Source organism: Malaya genurostris, chromosome 1 (genome assembly GCF_030247185.1).
Source record: "Malaya genurostris strain Urasoe2022 chromosome 1, Malgen_1.1, whole genome shotgun sequence".
Lineage (NCBI taxonomy): Eukaryota > Metazoa > Arthropoda > Insecta > Diptera > Culicidae > Malaya > Malaya genurostris.
Window position 1 is genome coordinate 94,230,118 of NC_080570.1, and position 24,481 is coordinate 94,254,598.

Sequence of the window (24,481 nt, forward strand, 5' to 3'; positions counted from 1 at the left end):
ACTGGCTCGAACTAGAGCAGCTTGGAATGGGTGCTACTAGTGTTGAATGTGCTAATGGATCTGGTGTGCAACGAGCCGGAAGGTTCCAAGCATCGAGTAGAATGCTGAGAGGAAGTTTCGTTCTATCTGTCAATGCTGGTACTCTGCGACTCTCTGAATCAGCACGATCTCGAAGCTGGTTAACGTGGGACCGAATAAGCTTACCAGTCTCGAGCTGAACGTTGTACATAAACATAAGACCTGGCAATCGCCTTCATTCTCTGAATTCCAGGGTGGCCACGATGAAGTTGATGAAGACTACGCTTGCGATGGGGCGATGGTATAACCAGTCGATCGCCGAATAGTATGCAGCCTTGTACCGTGGTAAGGGATTCACGTCGAGCATAAAACCATTTGAGCTCTGCATCGGTAACGGTCTTAGGCCACCCATCAAGGAGGTAACGATAAACTGCCTTGGTAATAGGATCGGACTGTGTAGACTGTTGTACGATCCTAAAACTTAAAGGAAGAATAGTTAGTGCATTTTGTGTAACTGACCTTAAGTCATTTTCCAGAGAGACCGAAGCAATCACGTAATCTTCCTCAGGCCTGACGTGCTGGCTGATCAGACGGGAAAGTATGTCAGCATTGCCGAATTTCGCTGTCGGAACGTGCTCGATGGTGAACTCATAAAGCAACAGCGTAAGAGCCCAACGTTGTAATCGGTTCGATGTGTAAACAGGAATCCCTTTCCTTGAACCGAAGATTCTCAGCAACGGCTCGTGATCTGTCTGAAGATGAAAGCGACGACCAAACAGCATTTTATGAAACTTGGTCACCGCAAAAATTATCGCAAGTCCTTCACGATCGGGCTGACTGTAGTTTTTCTCTGCCGCTGTCAATGCTCTGGAAGCGTGGTATACAACTTTGAGAGTGCCGTCCGGAAATTTGTGTGACAAAGTAGCACCGACACCAACAGACGACGCATCTGCCGACACCACTATATCAAGTGCAGGGTTGTAGTGTGTCAACAGTAGGTCAGATTTCAGCAACTCCTCAAATTTGTTGAATGCCGCCTGGCATTCTGCAGTCCACTTGAATTTCGCATCCGCTTTGAGCAGCTCATCAAGAGGATACCGCAGACAGCGCATACGAGGAACAAATTTTCCGTAGTAATTAATTGCTCCTAGGAAGGACCGAACACCAGATACATCAGTGGGCGGTGGCATTTCGTTAATGGCTTGAACTTTTGCTGGATCCGGGCGAAGGCCATTGCGGTCAAGCAAATGACCTACATATTTGATTTGAGGCTGAGCGAAGATGCACTTTTCCACTCGGATGGTAAATCCAAACTCGCTGATTCTTTGAAACACTGCGCGAAGGTTTTCCCAGTGTGTCTCAGTAGTGACACCACCAACGACGACGTCATCCAAATAATCACACGTATGAGGAAGACCTGCCAGCATTGTATCGATAAGTTGCTGGAAAGCTCCCGGTGCTGTTTTGACTCCCGGTGGCAGACGATTGTACCGGTAGAGTCCACGATGGGTGTTGATGGTTAATAAATCACGACTACTTTCGTCAACCTCTACTTGCAGGAACGCATCCGACAGGTCGATTCGGCTAAATACAGTACAATTAGCCAACTTGTTGAAAATCTCCTCCGGTAGCGGTAACGGGTACTGATGCGGTTGCAGTGCATTGTTGAGACCTGTAGAGTAATCTCCGCAAATGCGATTGGACCCGTTCGTTTTTCTGACAACGACGATGGGTGCTGCGCAGTCCGAAAAGTCTACCGGTGTGATGATTTTTGCTCGTTCCAGTCGGTCAAGTTCGTTGTCAACCGTGCTGTGTACTGCATAAGCCACTCGACGTTTCGGACCAAAAACTGGAGTTGCATCTGGTTTCCGTTCCAATTTCACTTTTGTTTTCGTGCACAACCCTAACTCGTTCCTAAATACACTCGGGTATGCCGCTTTGAGTGACTGCAAAGTGATAGCAGGAACACTGACGTTGTTGCAGTACATGCTAATGGGTAATGAAAAGAGACCGAATGCTTCCATCAAATCGATTCCGAAAAGATAAAGCGGGTTTTCGACCACGTAAAACTGACAGTGATGTTGTTCACCGTTGAAAGACACTAGACAGCTGAACTTTAACAAAAACTGCAATCGGTCGCCTGATGCTGTTGAGGCTAGCTCATTTACTGGTGCAGTGGGTGGTTTACCTATTTTCTCCCACAAGCGTTTCGATACGATGCTAACGTCAGACCCCGTGTCCAACTGTAGACGCACCTTCACACCGTTCAGTACAATTTTAACAAAACGGCGTTTTTGATCGACGGTATTTATACGGAGACTTACGGTTTTTGTTTTTAACGATCCTGGGTGCTTTCTGTTTCGGCTGGTTTTGAAATTTCGCTTGGCAGAGGAACAATATCCCTCGCGATGTCCGATGTTGCCGCAATCCTTGCATTTGTGGCTCCGATGGGTGCAGTCTCGAACGAAGTGCATTCCCCCGCAGTACCAGCAGGGTGTAGAGGGTATTTGTTTGCTCTTGTCTGGTCCGGCTGTCTCCACTGGTAGCTTATGTTGACGTTTTGAAAACTGCTATTTTCGCTTGATGAAATTCACTGATGACGTTGATGCCGATGACTCGATCATTTCCGTGTCCCGCTTCAGGCACAACAATCGCTGACAATCTTCCGAAAGATGCTCTAGTGTGACGTCATCACGTTCTTCGATTTTCGCCAGCAGCCGCGTTCGTATTTCGCCGTCTCCCTCTGACTTTAGTCCGCAAACAAACATTAAGCATTTAAACTGCTCTTCGGACAGCTTGCTCAGCTCGAATTCAACACAAGTCTTGTTGATTCGACAAGCGTACGTGACATAATCATCGGTCGGTTGTTTGGTTACCTGTAGACACCGATACCGTTTACTGATGACAGACTCAGCAGCACCGAAAAGAGTTTTCAGCTTTTCCACTGTATCGCTGAATTTGTAATCTTTTGGCGATTTCGGCAAGATGTAACTCACGTAACGTTCGTGTTCTGCTGATCCTAGTATCCGCATGAGCAAGCGGACTTTCGCTTCATCGTCCAACCGTGCGGCATCTTGCTCAAACAAATCGTCGTATCTGCCATACCATGCAGCGAAGGTTATGTTTCCGTCCGCATCGTAGCGAAACTCTTTGATGTTGTTCGCCAGCGAGTCGAGAATCATTTCAGGGTTTGGAGAGACCTGAACATTGATCGATGATATGACACTCCGGAAGAAATCTTGCTGCTGCTGCATTAACTGTTGTTGCTGCTGCTGCATGAATAGCTGCTGCATGAATAGCTGCTGCTGCTGCATAAGCTGCTGAAAGAGCTGGTAGGTGGTTTCTGTAGAAAATGAGCTGCTATTCGCTGATTGTTGCGATGATGGTGGACCGTTGAAAAATGGAGCTGAATGACGCAGATGGTTTTGCTGCATTCCCGGGTGCTGTGGACCGCCAGGTAAGCCGGTTCCGGGTTGCTGATGCTCCGGATTGAGGTTAGATTCCGCCATGCTTCTCGTTTCCTCGTGGGTGATAAAGATTAGCTTCTGATCGCCAATTTAACTTAAATCCTCGTCGCCACTGTTGTGGGTGTGTTCGGAGGTGACCGATAATGAATATAACACGACCCAAACATTAAAACTGACTTTATTAATAGACGCACAGTTAGAGATAAAAACGCGTGTTCCTTATTCAACTACATATCACATTCTGATTCTGACACATAGACCGGATGCTGGTCGGTGCATCAACTGAGTGACAGTCGGGCTGCCACCAGTGAGCCCAGCAATTACTATTGAGTTGTAGGGATGGTCACGTCTCCAACACTTACATTCTATTTTAACCATTTTACAGAACATTGCATCAGATTTGATTAAAATTTTCGCTGCATGTTTTAAATTCGATCCGAAAATTTGCAATGATGATGAGAGGATAGGTTCCTTGAATAAATTAGAGAGGTCATCTAATGGCTGCCCAATGAAACAAATAGTATCTGACAAGCTGAGATGTACAATATTATCGATAGATGCAACCTTCATATCTGTTGTTAAAATCCACTTGTCGACAGTTTTCTGAGTGTCTATACAGAAATTCCCAAAGTTAACGAACGAATACATTATTGGACATGTTTCTGATTGTAAAATGGAAAAAATATCAGACATATTTGAATTTAGTTTTCCTTTGAGAATCGGTTTTTGTTTGGATTGGTAAGATATTGGTTTTCGATTAAACGCGTTATTCTGTATTTCACAAATTCTCTTAGAGACCTGTGAAAGCGGTAAATTTCCACTACGCATCAAACGTTTCAAAGTGTACAGCCTTGATTCAAATGGATAAGCATTGAAAGTATCGAGTGGTCCAAATCTTTCCACATCGTCAATCAAATGTGTTAAGTTATTCATATTACTGCAAACCAATTGCTCGCCGTTTAAAATTTTAACACCGTTGAGAAAGTCAGTGATCAAAAAATGTGCAACTTCATAATTGCTTGAGTTTTGATCGTGTCTGACACAAATCTGAATTGCAAAGAAATAATTCAAAAGTGGTCAACAATTTCGTAAGATTTAAATGACTTTTTCAACACAACTACGCTTAAATATAATAAAAACGTCCTTAACTCAGTGCCTTTCCAACGAGAGAGATGATCCAAACTTCTAACTGGAGTGTTGAATTCTCTTGGCAATTTACAAGTTTTCAAAAAAGTAGAAATATTTTCCGTTTGTTTCGCTGACCATTTGGAGTTGTAATTGTTGAGAGTACCAGATTTCCATCCGTTCAACAGTCGTTTAGTAATTCCTAAATCGATCAAGTGTAATGAGTTTCCAATAGGAAAATCTTCCACCATATCCAATCCAACGACTGTTTCTAAAATACTATCAAATTTATGGTGCCCTTCATATACTCGAGAACGAAAATCTGAATCATTTCTCAGGGTTGCCTTGATGTCGGGAAATGTCATAGTTTTGAATGTGTAGGAGTATTCACCTTCAGTTATACCGACGACACGACCAGGCTCTCCGAAGAAAAATCAGCATTAAAACTGTTCGCTAACGATTCACCACCAGTTACCACAAATCTAGCGACCCCTTGTAAATGATAAAAATAATCTTCTCGAGCAACACTGTTTAAGTTGCTATGGACTAGTTACCAAGGAACCCTAAAACAAATAAACATGTTTTGAAAGCGGTGGAATAGTTCTATTAGTGTTAAACTTTGTCCAAATTAAGCAGAAATGCATTTCAATGAAATCGATTTTCGGAATTTAATCGAAACTATGGATGAAACCAACGAACGAGGACAATGATTAGCTTCCAGCGATTCATTCGTACACTTCACCTGCTAGCTTTTCTGGGCAGTAGGATCCGGTGTAATATGCCGGTGTCAAAATTGTTTTGTGTCGGTTGATTGCGCAGCAGTGGAAACAGTATTTCACCTTGTTGGCCACTATTCGAGGATTACTAGTGGAATTCCACAAAGAAATCATTTTACCGTACATTATGCAGGTACCACAGAGCACTAGCCTCGCTCAGCTCGCTGTCGCTCATTTCCATGTCTTTCTTCTCACACAACGGTTTCAAGTCAAGACCTGAATTTTGAACTTGGCTTTATAAAAGACATAACTCATACTCCTCAATTTTTACATTCCGCTCGAGTTATGTAAATTAAAATGTTCCGTAATATAATAACCGATCTGAAATTTATTTTGTTTACATTCATCTTGCCTTCGATATGCAGTAACCAAGGTTATGGTGACTGTTATTCAAAATCAATAAATATATCAACTTGTGCTGCCAGTTTAAAAAAATACACTACACGCTCATTCAATGTTACTCTCAAGTGAGTAATTTGTACTCACTTTTGCTTATTTAGTTCAAATGTCAAAAAGTGAGTAATATTGATTTAGAAGAATGAGTAACTTAGACTCAGTTTCTAAATTGACAAGTTTAACTCACAGAGCTTTGAAAACGTTGTGTGAAAATTTACGTTCACTGAACTTTTCCCTTTGTCGGAGGCGGAACTTTTTCCTTTGTCGGAGGCGGAACGGAGGAAGACAGACGGATCCTTTCCAATGACCGATGAACAGGTAGCGGCTTCCTTCATTCGTTTAATAGAAGTAAGTCAGTATTTGTTTAAAGCAAAGAATTCCTTATTTTAATCCCTTACTCAATTCGAATACTATTAAGTAATATTTACTCACTCGAGCTAATTTTACCATTTGTAAATGTTACTCAGAATTTGACAAATACCATATTTACTCAAAAGTGAGTAAACATGCCTTGCTCACTATAGAGTAGTTCCACTTTTAACGAAAGTGAGTGAAATTGTACTCACTTTAGAGTAACATTGAACGAGCGTGTAGCGTTTTCGATTTGACATATCCAGTTACTGAGGGGTAGTTAAATTTACGATACAGTTTTGATAGACGAGTGGCAGGTCGTGTCGTCGGTTATACACATCAGGCATGAATTGTAGCCGAACAATGACACCTAGAAACATTAAACGTTATTATATATTCACCCTCATTCTTGTTTTCATTCGAATGAATTTGAACGCGATTCGTTTGCCACAAAAAATTCAAATATCAGTAAACTAATATCAGTAAATGCTAAGCCTTGATGAAATCAGTCCAATTCTTGTGATAACCATATGCGAATCGCTAAAATGTATGGCAGTTTAACCTCAAACGATACGTGTATTCGAACATCATTCGTACGAACTTAAAGTCCCATTCTCGTTTACGGACGAATAGACGAAATGACATGGTTTCGATTCGTCAGTTTTATGTTGCGAATCAATCGTTCGAACACATTGAAAAAAGTTTAACCGATTTCTAACAAATTTATTTTCGAGTCTAAAGGTGATTTGCAATCAAATCATAAATTTGTATATTGCAGAAAACATTTAGAAAGCATAGCAGTATAGTAAAATGCTATTTTTTTCTGGCGAGCCTTCGAATATATGCGCGGTTCCAAGTTTTTACGCATAAAATTTTACATCCATAAGGTACTGGAAAATACGCCATGGGCAAACATGCTGCCGATCCTTCTTTTGCACAGGAGTCGCGTACGTACACGTTCGAGTGAAAACAAGAATGGCTTGTTCGCATTCGTTCAAAAGCATGTGTTCGTCGTATGGTCGATACGGACGTAAGCAAGCATGATGATACAAAGTCAGCGAAAAAAATAAGTCAAATAACAAATTATAGCAAAGATTTTTAATTACAACTAAAATCTGTATCAGAATTGACAGTTTAAAGTTGGATGGGCGTTGTTTTTATGCATGTGCGATGTTTAAAATAGAGATTGATTCGAACGTAAACGGGAATACGAATTTGATATACTTTCGAACGTATCGCATACGGCCGTAAACAAGAATGAGGGTGATTGCTTTTAATTTATTTATTTTACACGAGCCTCGAAGCATGGAACGCGCTGGAGTGTCACAGATAAAGCATCGCAGTTTTATGTCTATTATTTGTTGGTTGATTATAATCCCATTTTCAAGTATTTTGTTCAGCTCATACACAAACGGTGTTAAAAAAGTATTTATATTTTTGGGTTTTGCTGTAAGGAAAACAATAATTAGAAATGAGATATGATCAGTATAATTATCAAATTACATGATCCACAAAAAATGCCTACTATTGCAGGAGGCATTGTGCTTCGAATCTCATGTACATTTACAAATATCGGCCAAAACGATGTCGTCGAACTTTTAAACGTTGGTAAACCATCGATGTTAACGTTCAGTGACAATTTATTTGGTAACTCTGTATATGTGGACAGTGTATTTTCGAGAATTTGATATAATCCGTAGTGCCAGTATTCGCCTCCAAGGGCCTGATTTTATTAAATGTGGATATTCCGAGGGGTACCTACCAAAGTTCTTGCATCTTTGTGTAGTTTAATATCAGGAATGTGGCTTTTCAAAAAAACGAGCAAAGTGTTCAAAGCTGAGTGCCTAATTTGAAACTGAATTGCCCATTCTCTTAAATCTTTATTTAAAAAGATATTTGTTTCTTAATTTGAATCCATTATTTTCGTTTTATAATCAGATGGCCCGTTTGCATTTTGATGATGTGGAATGTAATCCAGTTTCCTTAAATACTGCAACTGATTCATGTTTGTTGGCTCTTTTGGAAGCAATTTCGGAATGCATTCAACCGAATCACCTTCGGAATAAGGTATATTTTTTCTTTTCACGCTCTCTAGTAGTTCATTTTTTTAAATGTCCATCACGTTTGATTTTCTTCCACATTCTGTTATTGCATTCACTTTAAAAATAATACCGGACACTAATTTCAACTTCAAGAACGGTAAACTTCAGCTGCATACTATTGCTATGATCTTAAAATACTACTTTGATTCGATATATTTTATATCTGTTACCTTGTAACCTTGAACTTACATTTACCACTGTGTAAGATAATAGTAACTTAGTGTGACGAGCTGTAAATTCGTAACATATATTTAACTTTTTTTTTAAACCCATGAGCTGACTCGTTTCTCTGTATCTATTGTGCGACCACTACGCATCGTTTTTTTTTATTTTAATTTTTATAAAGAAGTTACCAGTGCTACTTGGGAAGAAAACGAAACGACAATTCAGTCCGCATCATCTCAATTAATTCCGATAGATTTCTGATCCAACCGGTTGGAGGCGAAATTTATTCGGAATCGGTTGTTGCACTGAAGTTGGAATTTATTCGGAATTCATTATAATTGTCACATAGAATTCCAAATAAAAATCTCTCGCCGAATCGGAATTCATTCGGATCTGATAATGTGGGATCGTTTAAACTACAGCGCTACCTACTTGTCGAACTGTCTTTAGAATGCCAATAACTGTGACTGAAACTGTCAGAATGTATTGATAGCAATACAAACAATCATAAAAACAGTGATAGTAGTATCGCGTCCACGCAAAGTGTTGTTGTTGTGCAACGTATACAAAATCGAGCGATTGAATGATTTCAATCTTTCTGGTCAGTCTTTACTTTCACTTCCCACAAGTAGGAAGTTCAAAAACGTTGGCTAAACTATAACGAACAGTGCAAATCTTTTGTGATATTGCTGTCTAGTGTTTGGTTCACTGAAAATAATGACCAATTTACACGTACTAAAAGAAAACCTGACTAAGTACAATCAGGATCATTTGCTAAAATACTGGGATGAGCTAAACGCGAATGAAAAACGTATATTGGTCGAAGATATAGAAGAACTGAATTTAGATGAAGTGAATCTTTTTTTCGAACGTGCCACATCGTCACTTAAAGAGGATGAGGCGAAGTTGGATGATAAAATGGATCCAGTATGTGAAGATAAATTTCTATCAACATCTAGAGAGAATATTGAACAACTGGAACTATACAAATGTGAAGGGCTGCAACAGATTTCACTCGGCAAAGTAGGTGTCCTTTTGATGGCAGGTGGACAAGGTACACGATTGGGATTTGCTCACCCGAAAGGAATGTTCAATATTGGGTTACCTTCAAATAAATCTTTATTCTGTGTGCAAGCTCAAAGAATTCTGAAATTGCAACGATTAGCAATGGAATTAACAGGAAACAATGGTCGTATTACCTGGTACATTATGACCAGCGAACATACAATGGAACCAACCAAGAAATATTTCGAACAGAACAACTATTTTGGTTTGCATGCTGACGACATACTTATGTTTGAACAAGGAAGTCTTCCATGTTATGACTTTGAAGGAAGAATTATACTAGATGAAAAATATCGCATTGCAAAGGCCCCTGATGGCAATGGAGGTCTGTACCGAGCCTTGCGGGATCGTGGCATTCTAGATGATATGAACAGACGAGGAGTGCTCTTCTTACATACTCATAGCGTTGATAACATACTTATAAAAGTAGCTGATCCGGTCTTTATTGGGTACTGCGTCAGTCAGAAAGCTGACTGTGCTGCTAAAGTAGTAGAAAAAGCTCATCCAAACGAAGCTGTTGGTGTTGTTTGTCAGGTCGACGGAAAATATCAGGTTGTTGAGTACAGTGAAATCACACCAGCAACAGCTAATCTTCGTAAACCAGATGGACGACTGGTTTTCAACGCGGGTAACATTTGCAATCATTTCTTTACGGCTGCATTTTTGCGCAAGATTGGCGAAACATTCGAAAAACAACTGAAATTACACGTAGCTAAAAAAAAGATTCCATTTGTAGATACACATGGAAATCGATGTACACCGAAAAGCCCAAATGGTATAAAGATTGAAAAATTCGTGTTTGACGTATTTGAGTTCGCAGAACACTTCGTGACAGTAGAAGTACCAAGAGATGAAGAGTTCAGTGCACTGAAAAATGCAGATATTGTTGGGAAGGATTGTGCGTCTACTGCACGGACTGATATTTACAAGTTGCACAAAAAATATATCGAAGCAGCTGGCGGCTTCGTTGATGGGGTTGAATGCGAAATCTCGCCTTTGTTATCTTACGCTGGAGAGGGGTTAAAAGCATCGGTAGATGGTAAAAGCTTTGTTAGTCCTATTCATCTGACGGCCGATGAAGAAATAAGTAATATCCAAACGAATTTTTATACTTCTAACTAATAATGCAGAAGAATTGTTAACTTTTTATTTAAATTCAGCCTAATGACAATCGAATATATAACTATGAACAAAAATTCCTTAACAATTTTATACAGCTACGTTAATGATCATTCCTCTTAATTTAATTTCTTATGCGACTAACAAACGAAACATGATGCTATGCGACTAGTTCTACAATTGTGGATAAGTTATTCAGGTTTTGTTGCACTGATAAAATCAAACACTAGTTGACCTTGAATGGAAAAGCAGTCGCATATCCGCAACACATTCCAGTACAAGAACACCACAATTAATCATCGATTCTGATATCTGGAAACTAGTGGCTAGCATAGTTATATAATTTCAGTTATGTGTGTATGTAATGCCTTAAAGGCTATTTAAATTTAATTTTACAATAAAGGCCGTACTAGACACAAATTATGTCGGATTTAATTTTCCACTAAAATTAAACGATTCCATTTACCTGAAATTTGAAATGATTACAGGCGATAAATATGTATACAGAAGCGTTGTTAGTACCATTTTTAACGATGAGCATCGATGGAAAGTAACAAATAGTCGTTCCTGTTGAATCAATACTAATGTTACAAATGGGTATCAAAATTTTGAACTAATGTTCGAATGTGCGCAAACATTTACACGATGACAACAACGGTATATCAAGTTCATCGTTTATTGGTGATTTGGAATACTGTGGATTGAGATGGAACAAAATATAAAAGGCTGATCATATAAGGAAACTACTGATAGCTCAAACGATGTTCATCCAGTTTATTTTGTGAGGTTGTGTCGTTTTCGTGTGGGGCCTGATGGGTGAGATGATCTGGAAGTGTAGTGTAAGAGGAAGAGAATGCAAGAATGGTAATAATGGCCACCGTTTCATCTCAGGACTAACGATCGACCAATAGATTAACTTCAAGAGTAAGATGAAATTAGGAGCATTTGCTTCGAGTTTTCGTTTCGCTATAACAGCAGTATTGAAAAATTTTCTAACTACTTTTTTGCAGTATTACTTCACATAACCGAAGCAAACTATCCGATTTTATCACAATTTATTAATTGAAAGTCGAGTAATCGATTAGATAACATGATGACTCTACTAATTAGATGACTATTGGTACATTAACCCTAGTTAGAATCTATTAGCATAGAAATAGTAACTCAATAGGCCGTATGAATAAAACGTAGCATGCTTGAATTTCGGTAGTAAATGCTACATGTGGATCACGTTCCTGTCAAAAGCAGAGACTTTACTACACAACAACGTTCGAACATGTAGTATTTACTACAATTTTTCGGTAGGTAGCTCCAGAGGTTGCTACTCGTGTGTTTGCTGATAAAGTGAAGTAGAAAATTAAAACCAAACCAAACGTGTTTTACTCTGTGGACTATGTTTTTGAGAAGATACTACAAACAATAGACTTTACTACATTTTATTCATACGGCCCAATATTACGATGCTTGCTTGTGGAATACAAGTGTGTAAATGTGTATATGTATGCATATGTCTATGTATGTATGTGGTATGTGTATATGTTTCCATGTGTGTATTTACAATATACATTACATAAAAAACTACAATTAAATCCATAAGACACAAACATGAATACACATTATAACAACAATTTTATAAAATCTGTTTGAATCAGCACAAGCACAAAGCGGGCACCATAGCCTAGGAACGCATGTGTCGATTTATAGAGGCTCATAGAAGCAAATCTTATTCGGGGTCCACTGTAGAACTGAAGCAAGGGACTGCTGCCACTGTGACCACTTATAAAAAAATATGCGTAAACATTTGCATTATTTTGCATTTTTTTTCTCAAAAATATTTCACGAAAATTGCAACAATAAAAAATTATTTGCGTTTCGCATTCAGCTCAACAGTGCATTTTCAGATTAAGTTAAACTACTAACACAGCCTAACAGACATGACAGTATGAGTAAATTCTTATAAAAATAATTTTTCGTGATGCACTAGTTCCACCTATATTGTACTGCGCGAACTATTTACTATCGGTACACCCCTTGTGTTATGTGAAAGTTTTTTTACTAATAGGTTTCCCCTCGTTTGTCAACGCCGATCAGCTGCTTGCAGAGATGCCTGATTTCATCATAATATTTGAAAATGAATCATTACAATAAATGATTAGCGGCCCTTAGACGATCATTAAAAGTGTCATTACTAAAAAGTAATGGCACTTTTAATGATCGTGTAAGGTCTACGAGTAATGACACGAGTAATGATGGAATTCCGGATTTTCCATTATTACCAACATTATTTCTTCTTATTTTTTTTGTGGAAGTGTTGAATATCTTTAGAGCTATACGCGAAAAAATGACAAAGCGTAGATTTAAATTGTTAATATTTCATTAACCTTAACGTTTCAATGGCAAATCAAATTTATTTTCAGCTAAACGAAAATAAAAATATTGCTATTGTTGTTGCTGGAGTAGTTACAAATACTCATCGTTAATAATGAACGTGTAATGCTAAAAATTAATGATGTACAGTAATGCAGTAATGACGAGCGTTTGAGCAGAAGTGCCATTACTTAGTAATGGCACTTTTAATGATCGTGTAAGGGCGCTAATGGATAACGTTGATTATATATTTTACTTTTTAACGATGTTGGAAGGTAACCATTTATTTTTTTCAACGTTGCTCATCAAGATTATTTTTTATTGTGTTGGTAATTTTCATTTGAAATTAAGTGGCGGTAGACCAGAAATAAGTAAATATTGTAACAAAACGGGTTCTATTTTGTATTGCGTTGGAGGATGAGAAGTAGCAAAATTATGTATATAGTTTTGGCAATATGTATTAAATCTGTATCCTGCATGAAATTCGCATGGACGTATACAAATCAATACATTACAGGTAATTCGGTATGAATAGCAACTCTGTTGGTAAATGAAAAAAATAAACACAGTCTAGATGACAGACAGGATGTTTTTATTTATTTATTTATTTCGTCAAGCAAATGTAGACTACATATAAATGGTTTACAATGTTTACTTAGATACTACGCATTATTTCTACGACTAAGCTGTAATTTCATTTCATTTTTGGACATACAAAGGTCAAGATGTTCGCAATATTGATTGTAGTGGCGCATTATACGATTGCTTGGGCTATATTTTGCATAATTTGTTCTAGTGTTTTTTTTTCCAGAAATAATTTCCTGGTTCGTAATTGACGGCTAGGTGTATAAAAATTTAGTTGCGATAATAAAGAAGGTGATTGAATGCGTTGAGAAATAATGTCGCTGATAAAATAAAGCATTGCAAGGTCGCGGCGTTCTTTAAGTGTTTGAATATTGATGAGCATGCAGCGTGCTTCATATGATGGTAGAGGAAATGCTGTCCAGTTTAATTTACGAAGTGCATATAAAAGAAATTGTTTTTGAATAGATTCGATGCGTTCTTCGTGAATAATATTATATTGATGCCATACTAGGCTGCAATATTCCAAAATAGGTCTGACATATGTACTGGATAATAATTTAATTGTGTATGGGTCCTGAAAGTTATGACTGAAGCGTTTAATAAAGCCCAGCATGCTATTTGCTTTATTGATTATGTTATTGTAGTGTTCCACAAATGTGAGCTTGGAGTCTAAGCACAGACTAACAGACATGACAGTATGAGTAAATTCTTATGAAAATAATTTTTCGAGATGCACTAGTTCCACCTATATTGTACTGCGCGAACTATTTACTATCGGTACACCCCTTGTGTTACGTAAAAGTTTTTTTACTAGTTGGTTTCCCCTCGTTTGTCAACACCGATCAGCTGCTTGCAGGGATGCCTGATTTCATCAAATTTTTTGAAAATGAATCGTCACAATAAATCATTGGATTACGTTGATAATATATTTAACTTTTTCACGATGTTGGAAGGTAACCATTTATTTGACTCAACGTTGTTCATCTATACTATTTTTTATTGTGTTGGTAGTTTTCACCCGAAATTAAGTGGCGGCAGACCAGAAGCAAGTGAATATTGTAACAAAACGGGTTCGATTTTGTATTGCGTTGGAGGATGAGAAGTAGGCATAATTCTGTATATAGTTTTGGCAATATGTATTAAATCTGTATTCTGCATGAAATTCGCATGGACGTATACAAATCAATACATTACAGGTAATTCTGCATGAATGGCAACTCTGTTAGTAAATGAAAAAAATAAACACAGTATAGATAACAGACAGGATGTTTTTGATAGGGTAACGTGGCGCCATCATGACACATGTGAGTACTGTTCCAAATTAAGTAATATTCGAAATGACCGTTAAAATGATTGAAGAATCTAATTTGAGTGTCCTGTCTGTTAGTCTGTGTTCACTTGTCAAAAATTTCCCATAAGAGTCCAGGTCGGTCAGCGCTTCCTTAGGTTTCATTCCATATTCCTGATGCACTTCGATGAAGATTCGTAGTAGGTCGTCAGGTGTTGTTGGAAGGCCTTCTGATGCTTTGATGTCATTACTTCCTAAGACCGGAGTAGTGTTGTTTTGAATACTTCTTGTTCCTTTGTAAGGGTTTATTGTTTCACCTTTTTGAAAATTTATGAATTTTGAGGCAATATCTGCACCTGGATGCCATGGATGGATAGGGTAATACCATGTTCACATTAGCGCTTATATCACTTGATATACCGAGATAATACGCATATCACGTGGAAGTGTTCACATATGATCGAAATGATATCGTTTGACAATCAAGTTGTCATATTGAATGCTCTCATTAGAAATAAGATCAATAATATTACTTTTCTCTATTAAAATTAAATCAATAGTTGAAGTTTTGCATTTTATGGTCTCCGAACGCCAGTATTCGTTGAAAAATTCGAAATTATAATTATTGTTTATTGTCACTCTCGAAGTGACGTTCATAAATGAGTGCGTTCAATGCCATTATCCGTGTTGCTAGTTGCGATTTTTGACAACTCGACATGATATCGTACATGATATCCCGGATATCATGCCAAAATGATAATACGCGTTAACATCAAATTGTATGGGATATCAAGTGATATCGCACATGATATCATCGGATATCAAGTATATCCGTATATCACTTGATATCAGCGCTAATGTGAACATACTATAACGTAGCGACATCACGACATATGCGTGTTCTGTCCCAACTAAAGGAATATTCGAAATGACCGTTAAAATGATTGAAGAATCTAATTTGAGTGTCCTGTCTGTTAGTCTGTGCCACTAATGCTACCTTGCGGATCAACACAATCCGCTAAGCAGACGTAAAGGCAATGCTATTTACAACGCACTTGCTTTACATTAAAAGTGCTATGTCTATTCTGACGTGCTGAAAATTACGAAACCAATTGATGGCAATGCACACACACATACACACACACACACACACACACACTTACACACACACACACACACACACACACACACACACACACACACACACACACACACACACACCTAACAGTATGAGTAAATTCTTATAAAAATAATTTTTCGTGATGCACTAGTTCTACCTATATTGTACTGCGCGAACTATTTACTATCTGTACACCCCTTGTGTTATGTAAAAGTTTTTTTACTTGTTGGTTTCCCCTTGTTCGTCAACACCGATCAGCTGCTTGCAGGGATGCCTGATTTCATCAAAATATTTGAAAATGAATCGTCACAATAAATTATTGGATTACATTGATAATATATTTAACTTTTTCGCAATGTTGGAAGGTAACCATTAATTTGACTCAACGTTGTTCATCTAGACTATTTTTTATTGTGTTGGTAGTTTTCACCCGAAACTAAGTGGCGGCAGACCAGAAGCAAGTAAATATTGTAACAAAACGGGTTCGGGTTTTGTATTACGTTGGAGAATGAGAAGTAGGCACAATTATGTATATAGTTTTGGCAATATGTATTAAATCTGTATCCTGCATGAAATTCGCATGGACGTATACAAATCAATACATTACAGGTAATTCTGTATGAATGGCAACTCTGTTGGTAAATGAAAAAAATAAACACAGTCTAGATGACAGACAGGATGTTTTTGATAGGGTAACGTGGCGCCATCATGACACATGTGAGTACTGTCCCAAATAAAGAAATATTCGAAATGACCGTTAAAATGATCGAAGAATCTAATTTGAGTGTCCTGTCTGTTAGTCTGTGCTTATGATGCCCAGTCCATCGTAGAGATTCAATTTTAGCTGTCCGCACGATGGGTGGTTCTCCTAGCAGCTGTTGAAATTCGTGATTCATACGCCGTCTCCACGTTCCGTCTTCCATCTGCACTCCGCCATAGATGGTCCTGTAGTAGTCACTGAGGGCGCATTGATCCTCTGCCAACATATTCCAGTTCTTGTGGCTATAGAGAACAACCGGCCTAATGAGCGTTTTGTAGATGGTCAATTTCGTGCGGTGGCGTACTTTTCTCGATCGAAGGCTTTTTTTAGTCCAAAGTGAGTCCAAATACACGAACTCGTATCGAACCACCTCGATATCGTCACCGTCTATCAATATGCGTGGTGGGAGGCGTAATGTTTCTTTTTCTTATGTATTTTGATTTTGACGCATTTATAGCACAGACTAACAGACATGACAGTATGAGTAAATTCTAATAAAAATAATTTTTCGTTATGCACTAGTTCCACCTTTATTGTACTGCGCGAATTATTTACTATCTGTACACCTCTTGTGTTACGTAAAAGTTTTTTTTACTAGTTGGTTTCCCCTCGTTTGTCAACACCGATCAGCTGCTTGCAGGGTTGCCTGATTTCATCGAAATATTTGAAAATGAATCGTCACAATAAATTTTTGGATTACGTTGATAATATATTTAACTTTTTTAGCGATCTTGGAAGGTAAACATTTATTTTACTCAACGTTGTTCATCTAGACTATTTTTGATTGTGTTGGTAATTTTCACCCGAAATTAAGTGACGGCAGACCAGAAGCAAGTAATTATTGTAACAAAACGGGTTCGATTTTGTATTGCGTTGTAGGATGAGAAGTAGGCACAATTCTGTATATAGTTTTGGCAATATGTAATTAATCTGTATCCTGCATGAAATTCGCATGGAGGTATACAAATCAATACATTACAGGTAATTCTGTATGAATGGCAACTCGGTTGGTAAATGAAAAAAAAAACACAGTCTAGATGACAGGCAGAATGTTTTTGATAGGGTAACGTGGTGCCATCATGACACATGTGAGTACTGTCCCAAAAAAAGGAATATTCGAAATGACCGTTTATATGGTTGAAGAATCTAATTTGAGTGTCCTGTCTGTTAGTCTGTGTTTATAGCCAGTCCGATACGCCTAGATTCAGCTTTCAGTCCGATGTAGGTTTCCGTCATCTTCTCAAGGTTACGTGTCACAATATCAATATCGCCACTCAAAAAGTTGTACGGACTTTCGGAAGATGGTGCCACTCGTGTCGATCCTCGCTCTTCGAATCACACCTTCCAAAGCAATATTGAACAAGATACAAGACAGACCATCACCTTGCCGTAGCCCACTCCGAGATTCGAAAGGACTCGAGAGCGTCGTCCCAGATACTGGAACGTAACACATCACTCTATGCATCGTTGCTTTGACCAATCGCGTCAGTTTATCCGGAAAGCCGTATTCGTGCATGATCTGTCATAACTGTTCTCGATCGACTGTGTTGCATGCCGCTTTGAAGTCAATGAATAGGTGATGCGTGGGTACGTTGTATTCACGACACTTCTGGAGTACTTGTCATATCGCGAATATGTGATCCGTAGTGGCGCGGGCTCCAGTAAATCCCGCTTGGTACGGCCCTACGAATTCCTTAGCTATTGGTGATAGACGACGGCAAAAGAGTACCTTGTAGGCGGCGTTCAGCAATGTGATTACGCGGTAATTGCAACAATCTAGCTTATCGCCCTTTTTGTAGACGGGACATACCACTCCTTCCATCCATTTCTGTGTTAGAATCTCATCCTCCCAAATCTTAGAAATCATCCAGTGCAGCGCTCTAGCCAGTGCCTCTCCTTCATGTTTGAGCAGCTCGCCTGGTAACTGGTTATTGCCCGCGGCTTTGTTGTTCCTCAGCTTGCCGATCTCCTCACTGCACTCTGATTGATTCCTGTATCGTTCTCTGTATCTTGTGCTTCGCCATTCAGATGCTCGCCATAGCACTGCCTCCACCTGTCGATCACCTCACGTTCGTTCGTGAGAAGATTACCACTGGTATCTCTGCACATTTCGGCCTGTGGCGTTTAGCCTCTACGTGACCGGTTCGCTCTCGTGCGATGTCGCAGCATCCTCGCCCTTGCTGCGTTCTTCTCTTCGACCAACTGCTGACATTTGCCGTCAAATCAGTTATTTCCTCGATTCGATAACCTCGTACCTAGCATGGTTGCAGCAGTGCTACACACGGCGGACCTTATATTCCTCCAGCCGTCTTCAAAAGTTGCCGCGTCAAACTGCTGGCCACTAACAGATAAGAGCAAATTCAGCAGCTGCAAGCTTCATATGGGTGGTCTATAATGTAAATGAAACTGAAACAAACGTATCCCCAGCAATCCGTTTTAGTTTTATTTATTCGACCAGTTCTACTGTCAAATTTAAAACTGGTATACATTGCCGTTCTATTTTTTCTATATTTGAAACACAGATAAAACGCTGCTGGGACTACCAGTTTATTTTGTTATAATTTCTAGATTTAAATTTTAAAACTGACATAAATTATGCATCTAGAACTAGAACACTCCTGAATATGCCCTAATAGTCATTTGGGGGTTTGAAACCTCTTGGCAGTGATGTCAACCCTACGGATTTATCCGTAGATCTACGGATTTCTGTCTTTTGTACGGATCTACAGATGAATCATATGAAATCCACGGATTTAGCATTATTTTACCAGAAATCTCCTGACCTAGCATTATATCTCTTGATATAAACGAAAAATAATTAAATATTGTTACATCACCTGCATATTCTTTGCTTGTTCAATTAAAATTGTAAACATGCATCTATAAGCCATCTATCTGTTATTATTGGTAGCCTGCCTTTGTGGATCAGAGCTTAATGCTGTTAAGTTTATGTAAATGTACTAATAATGTGGCCCTGACGGCTTACCGGCAGTTATACTGAAAAATTGCTCGACTGGTGCAATTGCTCCCCTTTGTCGACTATTTCGGATGTCACTCTCTAAAGAAGTTTTTTCCAACTTATGGAAATCTTCTTTCATGTTCCCAGTGTATAAGAAAGGTGACAAAAAAAGACGTGAACAATTTCCGTGGCATCATCGCTTAGTGCAGTTTCTAAACTGTTTGAAAAGGTTATTCTGACAATGATTTTCAACCACTGCAGAACCGTTATTTGGTAGGAAAGGGCAGACAATCAATACTACCTTCATAGGGGTCTGTCTCTGACGATGTCCAGCCAGCGACTGGCACCATTAAAGAAGGTGACAAGCGATTATAAATACACTTTCCTACTCAATGCTTGATCGGAGAAATAGGTATAAAGCGAGAAGACTAGTGTTTGATGGACAGAGAAGATGTTTGGCTATAAGGTATCGGTCGGGTGACGGCCAGGACGTAGACCATGTTCGATGTACGCGCTATTGTGTCTGACTGGCATTTTAGAGTGACTAAAACAAGATTTAGAGTGGCGAAATGGTAGCGCGTATGCACGGAATGCATAAGAACGCAGGTTCGAGTCCTGTCTCTGAGCGTATCTTTTTTCAAAAAATCATCTTCTCTGTTAGTTTTTCATTCATTTGGCTTCTCCAATATATGTTTCCGCTCAGTCATTGCGAAACTGTACTTTATTTTTATTTCCAGCCATTTGAAAAATGGTATCAAACCAAGTTTAATGCTCTAATCTGAATAAACCAAGTTTAATGCTCTAATCAGAAAACCAAGTTTAATGCTCTAATTTGAATCGAACCAAGTTTAATGCTCTAATCTGAATAAGCTCTTGCTGAAAGTATCATCTCTGAACAAGCAGCGCCTCTACATTTCAGTTTTGCGACAATATGCCAATCATATTTTAAAGAGAAATTACTGCCAGCAAAACCCCGCATGTGAGAAATTCTGACAACCGTCAGAAGGCTGGCTGCATTCCGGCTTCTGTCAAAATTGTCCAGGCGAAATTGCGTCATTATCTCGCCGTACGTGTCTTGTTTATTCCCCTCCTCTTTCTTTTTTCATTTTTTTTATTAGACTCTATTTGATATTCGTCAGTCCCGCATGTACGTACAAAAAAGGAATCTTGAAACGAGGTAAATGAGATTGAAATATGGGTATGTTTGGTAGTGAGAAAGTAATGTTTTTTTGTGTTGTCCTGGGGACGGCTAAGACCGATCACGGTCCATCTCGCCTAAAAGAAAGTAATGTTATTGGCAATAACATTTTCCATGATTTGTATATATTAAGGGCAATAACTTATTGCCTTTCATATGTATATTTTATTGAAAAAATAAAACCAAGACGCTTAAAATGTAGAACCGATTCATAACGGTTCTTCCAGTCTTGAAAGGCAAGAATCCGACAGAAAAGAACCGTTAATAACCGCTAGGTGAAATTCTCTGCCGGAAACGGTTGTTGCATTGTTGCCAGACTTTTACCGGGATTCTGGCAGAAATCCGCCGAAAATGGCTGGCAGACATAGCCAGCCGTCTGGGGGGAAAGCTGCCCGCTGCGTACAAGTGGGACATACTTGCTAACTGCAGATGTTTTTTTCGCATTTACAGACGTTTGCAACCCTGCCTGAAGATTTTTGAAATTTTTACCTGGCATCTCTGGTGTTGTCTTATTACTAAATAAATTAAGTGATACACTTACGTTTTGACTGATCCGTGAAACAAACCTTAAAATAAGATGCTACAAGCAATATCAAAAATCAATATATTTATCACAAAAAATGGTAAGCAAAACTGCAACTATAGAGGACATAATAAATTAAATTCAATCTACCGGTTCTAGGTTATATAAGTAGCCGAGTTTCTTTCGGAGCTAACGTTTATAGACAAAAACACAATTCTTCCGTAACTGATTCTGACAGTCCTATTGAATTAGAAAATCCTTTTGCTAAAGAACGAGTTCAATGCATTTTATGTAAACACAATATTACGCCCGACTATAAGAATGTACAATTACTTTCTCAATTTCAAAGCTCATATACTGGGAGAATATACGGCAAACATATTACTGGCTTATGTAAAGTGCGACAATATCAAGTAGAAAGAGAAATTATCAAAGCACAAAATGCAGGTTTCATGCCAACGTATCATAAAGCTGTTGAATTTCTTGAGGATCCGAAGCTGTTCGATCCAGAGAAACCGATTCGACCTCACAAATATTGAAATGCATAAGATTTAATAAAGAGGAAAATGAAATTTTCGGAAATACATTAGTGCGAAAAGTAAAACATGTACTGCAACAATTTTCAATCGATGAGAAAACTCCTACTTTATTTACTATTCAATAGTAATAGGAAGTTTTTCGATATTTTAGTCTGGATCTAGAAATACTTGGCTAGAAACGTCGTAATTAATCTCATGATCGGGTATATGTAATGACTTCAAGAGAGATGTCATCGTTAGTGTATCGCTTGTATTGAGTCTTTTTTGGAGATCGTTCAAAGCTTGTATAAAACCTTCTCTCCACATACTAATATTTTTCTTAAGTTCCATTATTTTGTCTTGCCTTACTGTTGTGGGACATGCCTCAATTCCAGTGTTAGTTGATTCATTACATTTGACCAAATCCTGGGTTATAGTTTTTTCAGGTATTGGAAATATTTCGTTTCGATTTGACAGTTTTCGACGTTTGAGGCCTAGCTCTTTTTTGTTTATGATTTTGTTTTTCCAGTCATTACTCAAAGATAAGCGTAACCGTTTTAAACCAGATCTGGTAGTTTTCGGTGTTTCACACAACACAGATTTTTTTGAAGATTCTGCAAGCTGGTCATCTGCTGTACATGTACTTTTGTTGGGTCTCATTGAAGGAGTTGATACCATACCATTCACCATAAGTTCGGTGCTCGACGTTTCATTGTGACATACATTAGCTGTGACTACTTGATCCTATTGTTAACAGAAAAGAATAATAGAATATTATTTTGATTCGTGTTTTGAGCAGGGTATAATCTAGTTAATATGATTCTTGTCTGTTTGCAGTATAGAATCTTTTTTTATTATTAACAACCTGAAACTGTGCAAAAAATTGCACTCCCATAATATAGAATTGAAATCTTGAAGCAACACATCAGCTAGATATATTGTTTTGTAACTTATCGCAATTTAGGATTTGTAATGAGGATGACTAAACATTTTACATGCGAATACTGCTTAAAATCTCGCTTCTGTTCATTTATTCGTTTAACCCTTGCGTGCCGCTCAGTCGTTCGGAATCCTCACTACCTAAACGGTGCTGATAAAATCGAATCGACACAATGCAGATTCATTCGCTTCGCTTTTCGGCGTTTACTGTGGGAAAATCTATCAATCGTGGGTTACTAATCGGGCTCCATACACTGCAAGTTTGACAAAAATTTTTATTATTAGCAGATTGAGATTGAGTGTCTCACTTTGCTCTGCAAAATTAATATCAACGTGCTCTTCACAACAGTATATTTCTTCGATTTCCTCTACGGCGTATCAACTATGGTGCTAACAATGCTATTATTGGCTTCCAGAGATCATTCAATCGCGTATCATTAGGAGTGACTTTAATCTACCACGCAGTAGGATATTTTAAAAAAGGTACTTTTCCGCTATCCAGACGCAGGAAAAAATATGCCTAACTTGACACGTGTACTTCCCAAATCTTACTTTCGTTGGTTGCTAACTAATGTACCATGGTAGAATGTAGATGTTTCTTACTTCCGGTAGCCGGTCGAACGAGGCACATGCAGATTTGTGTGCAAGAAGCCACCATTTTCTATTGGTCATATGACAACTCGGACTATGTCACCTCGCAACTTTGTCCACGCAATGAAATTTATGATTTTGATAGATAATGTTGCGACTTTGCAACGGGTATTCCGAATCAACTAACATAGCAACTAGCTTTGAGTAGACCGAGTAAAGCGGTGGATTACAGGTTTACTTGCGAGAAGCCGCCGCTTCCGACTGCGCAAGATTTAGGCCAAATACGCATCAAAGCAAAACGGGTTGGGCACATTTTTATTACTTGTTATTGAGAACAAGGCGCTAATAATCTGGAACCAAAAAAAAAATTTGTTCCCTGGATATTGATTCCTGGCTTGATACAAACGCCAGGATAACAGAAAAGTACCAAATATGTGAATATAATTAGACTTTATCATTAGGGTTATATTATGTTTTGAAAAACAATGAACACAAAAAGTAGATCTTTATCATATTTTTTTAGCTGTGCCAATTCGACCAATCATAAAAAAAAAACAATATCATAAATTACTAATTAAAATAAAAACAAGAGCGCGTTATAGCAATAAAATAAATTATTGTCGTTTTCGTTCGATGCCAAACCTAAAAGTTTCCACCTTAAAGTTTCGAACTTAGTTCCAACGATATTGAAATGGAAATTGAGTCGGCTTCGAACCTGATTCCTAGGTTACTAATACCCCAATTGCTAACTGGAACCCAACACAGTTTCACGAAAAGTGTTTGATGACACTACCCTGGGTCATTGTCAGTTTTCTCAAGCGAAAACAACATCAATAAATCTTCAGGAGGCTTGGTGCAAGTAAACCTGGTATCCACACTGTAATTCGGTTATATCGAAAATTAGATTTCAGTACAATGGAGGACAAAGTCAACTGGCGGCATTCTGCAGTCCGAGTTTACCAATGACCAGTCGAAAATGGTGGATTCTTGCATTGAAAACTGTAACCACCCTGTGTACTCGGTCTTTTCAAAACTAGGTGCCTTAGTTC

The 24,481-nt window shown here is 38.4% G+C and overlaps 4 protein-coding genes across 4 annotated transcripts; 2 read left to right on the plus strand and 2 right to left on the minus strand.

Moving 5' to 3' along the window:
• Nucleotides 1-253: 253 nt before the first annotated feature.
• On the minus strand, nucleotides 254-2,492 carry LOC131426949 (uncharacterized protein K02A2.6-like). The gene is made up of 2 exons (XM_058589752.1): nucleotides 538-2,492; nucleotides 254-479 (listed from the first exon to the last, which is right to left on the minus strand). Exons 1-2 carry the CDS (start codon nucleotides 2,490-2,492, stop codon nucleotides 254-256), a joined length of 2,181 nt encoding a protein of 726 aa, XP_058445735.1.
• Nucleotides 2,493-2,588: 96 nt separating this feature from the next.
• LOC131426955 (uncharacterized) lies at nucleotides 2,589-3,527 on the minus strand. The gene has a single exon (XM_058589766.1). It carries the CDS (start codon nucleotides 3,525-3,527, stop codon nucleotides 2,589-2,591), a length of 939 nt encoding a protein of 312 aa, XP_058445749.1.
• A 5,379-nt stretch (nucleotides 3,528-8,906) lies between these two features.
• On the plus strand, nucleotides 8,907-11,004 carry LOC131425110 (UDP-N-acetylhexosamine pyrophosphorylase). Its single transcript, XM_058586706.1, has one exon. It carries the CDS (start codon nucleotides 9,118-9,120, stop codon nucleotides 10,585-10,587), a length of 1,470 nt encoding a protein of 489 aa, XP_058442689.1. The 5' UTR covers nucleotides 8,907-9,117; the 3' UTR covers nucleotides 10,588-11,004.
• A 10,353-nt stretch (nucleotides 11,005-21,357) lies between these two features.
• LOC131425111 (small ribosomal subunit protein bS18m) lies at nucleotides 21,358-21,992 on the plus strand. The gene is made up of 2 exons (XM_058586707.1): nucleotides 21,358-21,484; nucleotides 21,544-21,992. Exons 1-2 carry the CDS (start codon nucleotides 21,439-21,441, stop codon nucleotides 21,921-21,923), a joined length of 426 nt encoding a protein of 141 aa, XP_058442690.1. The 5' UTR covers nucleotides 21,358-21,438; the 3' UTR covers nucleotides 21,924-21,992.
• Nucleotides 21,993-24,481: the final 2,489 nt, after the last annotated feature.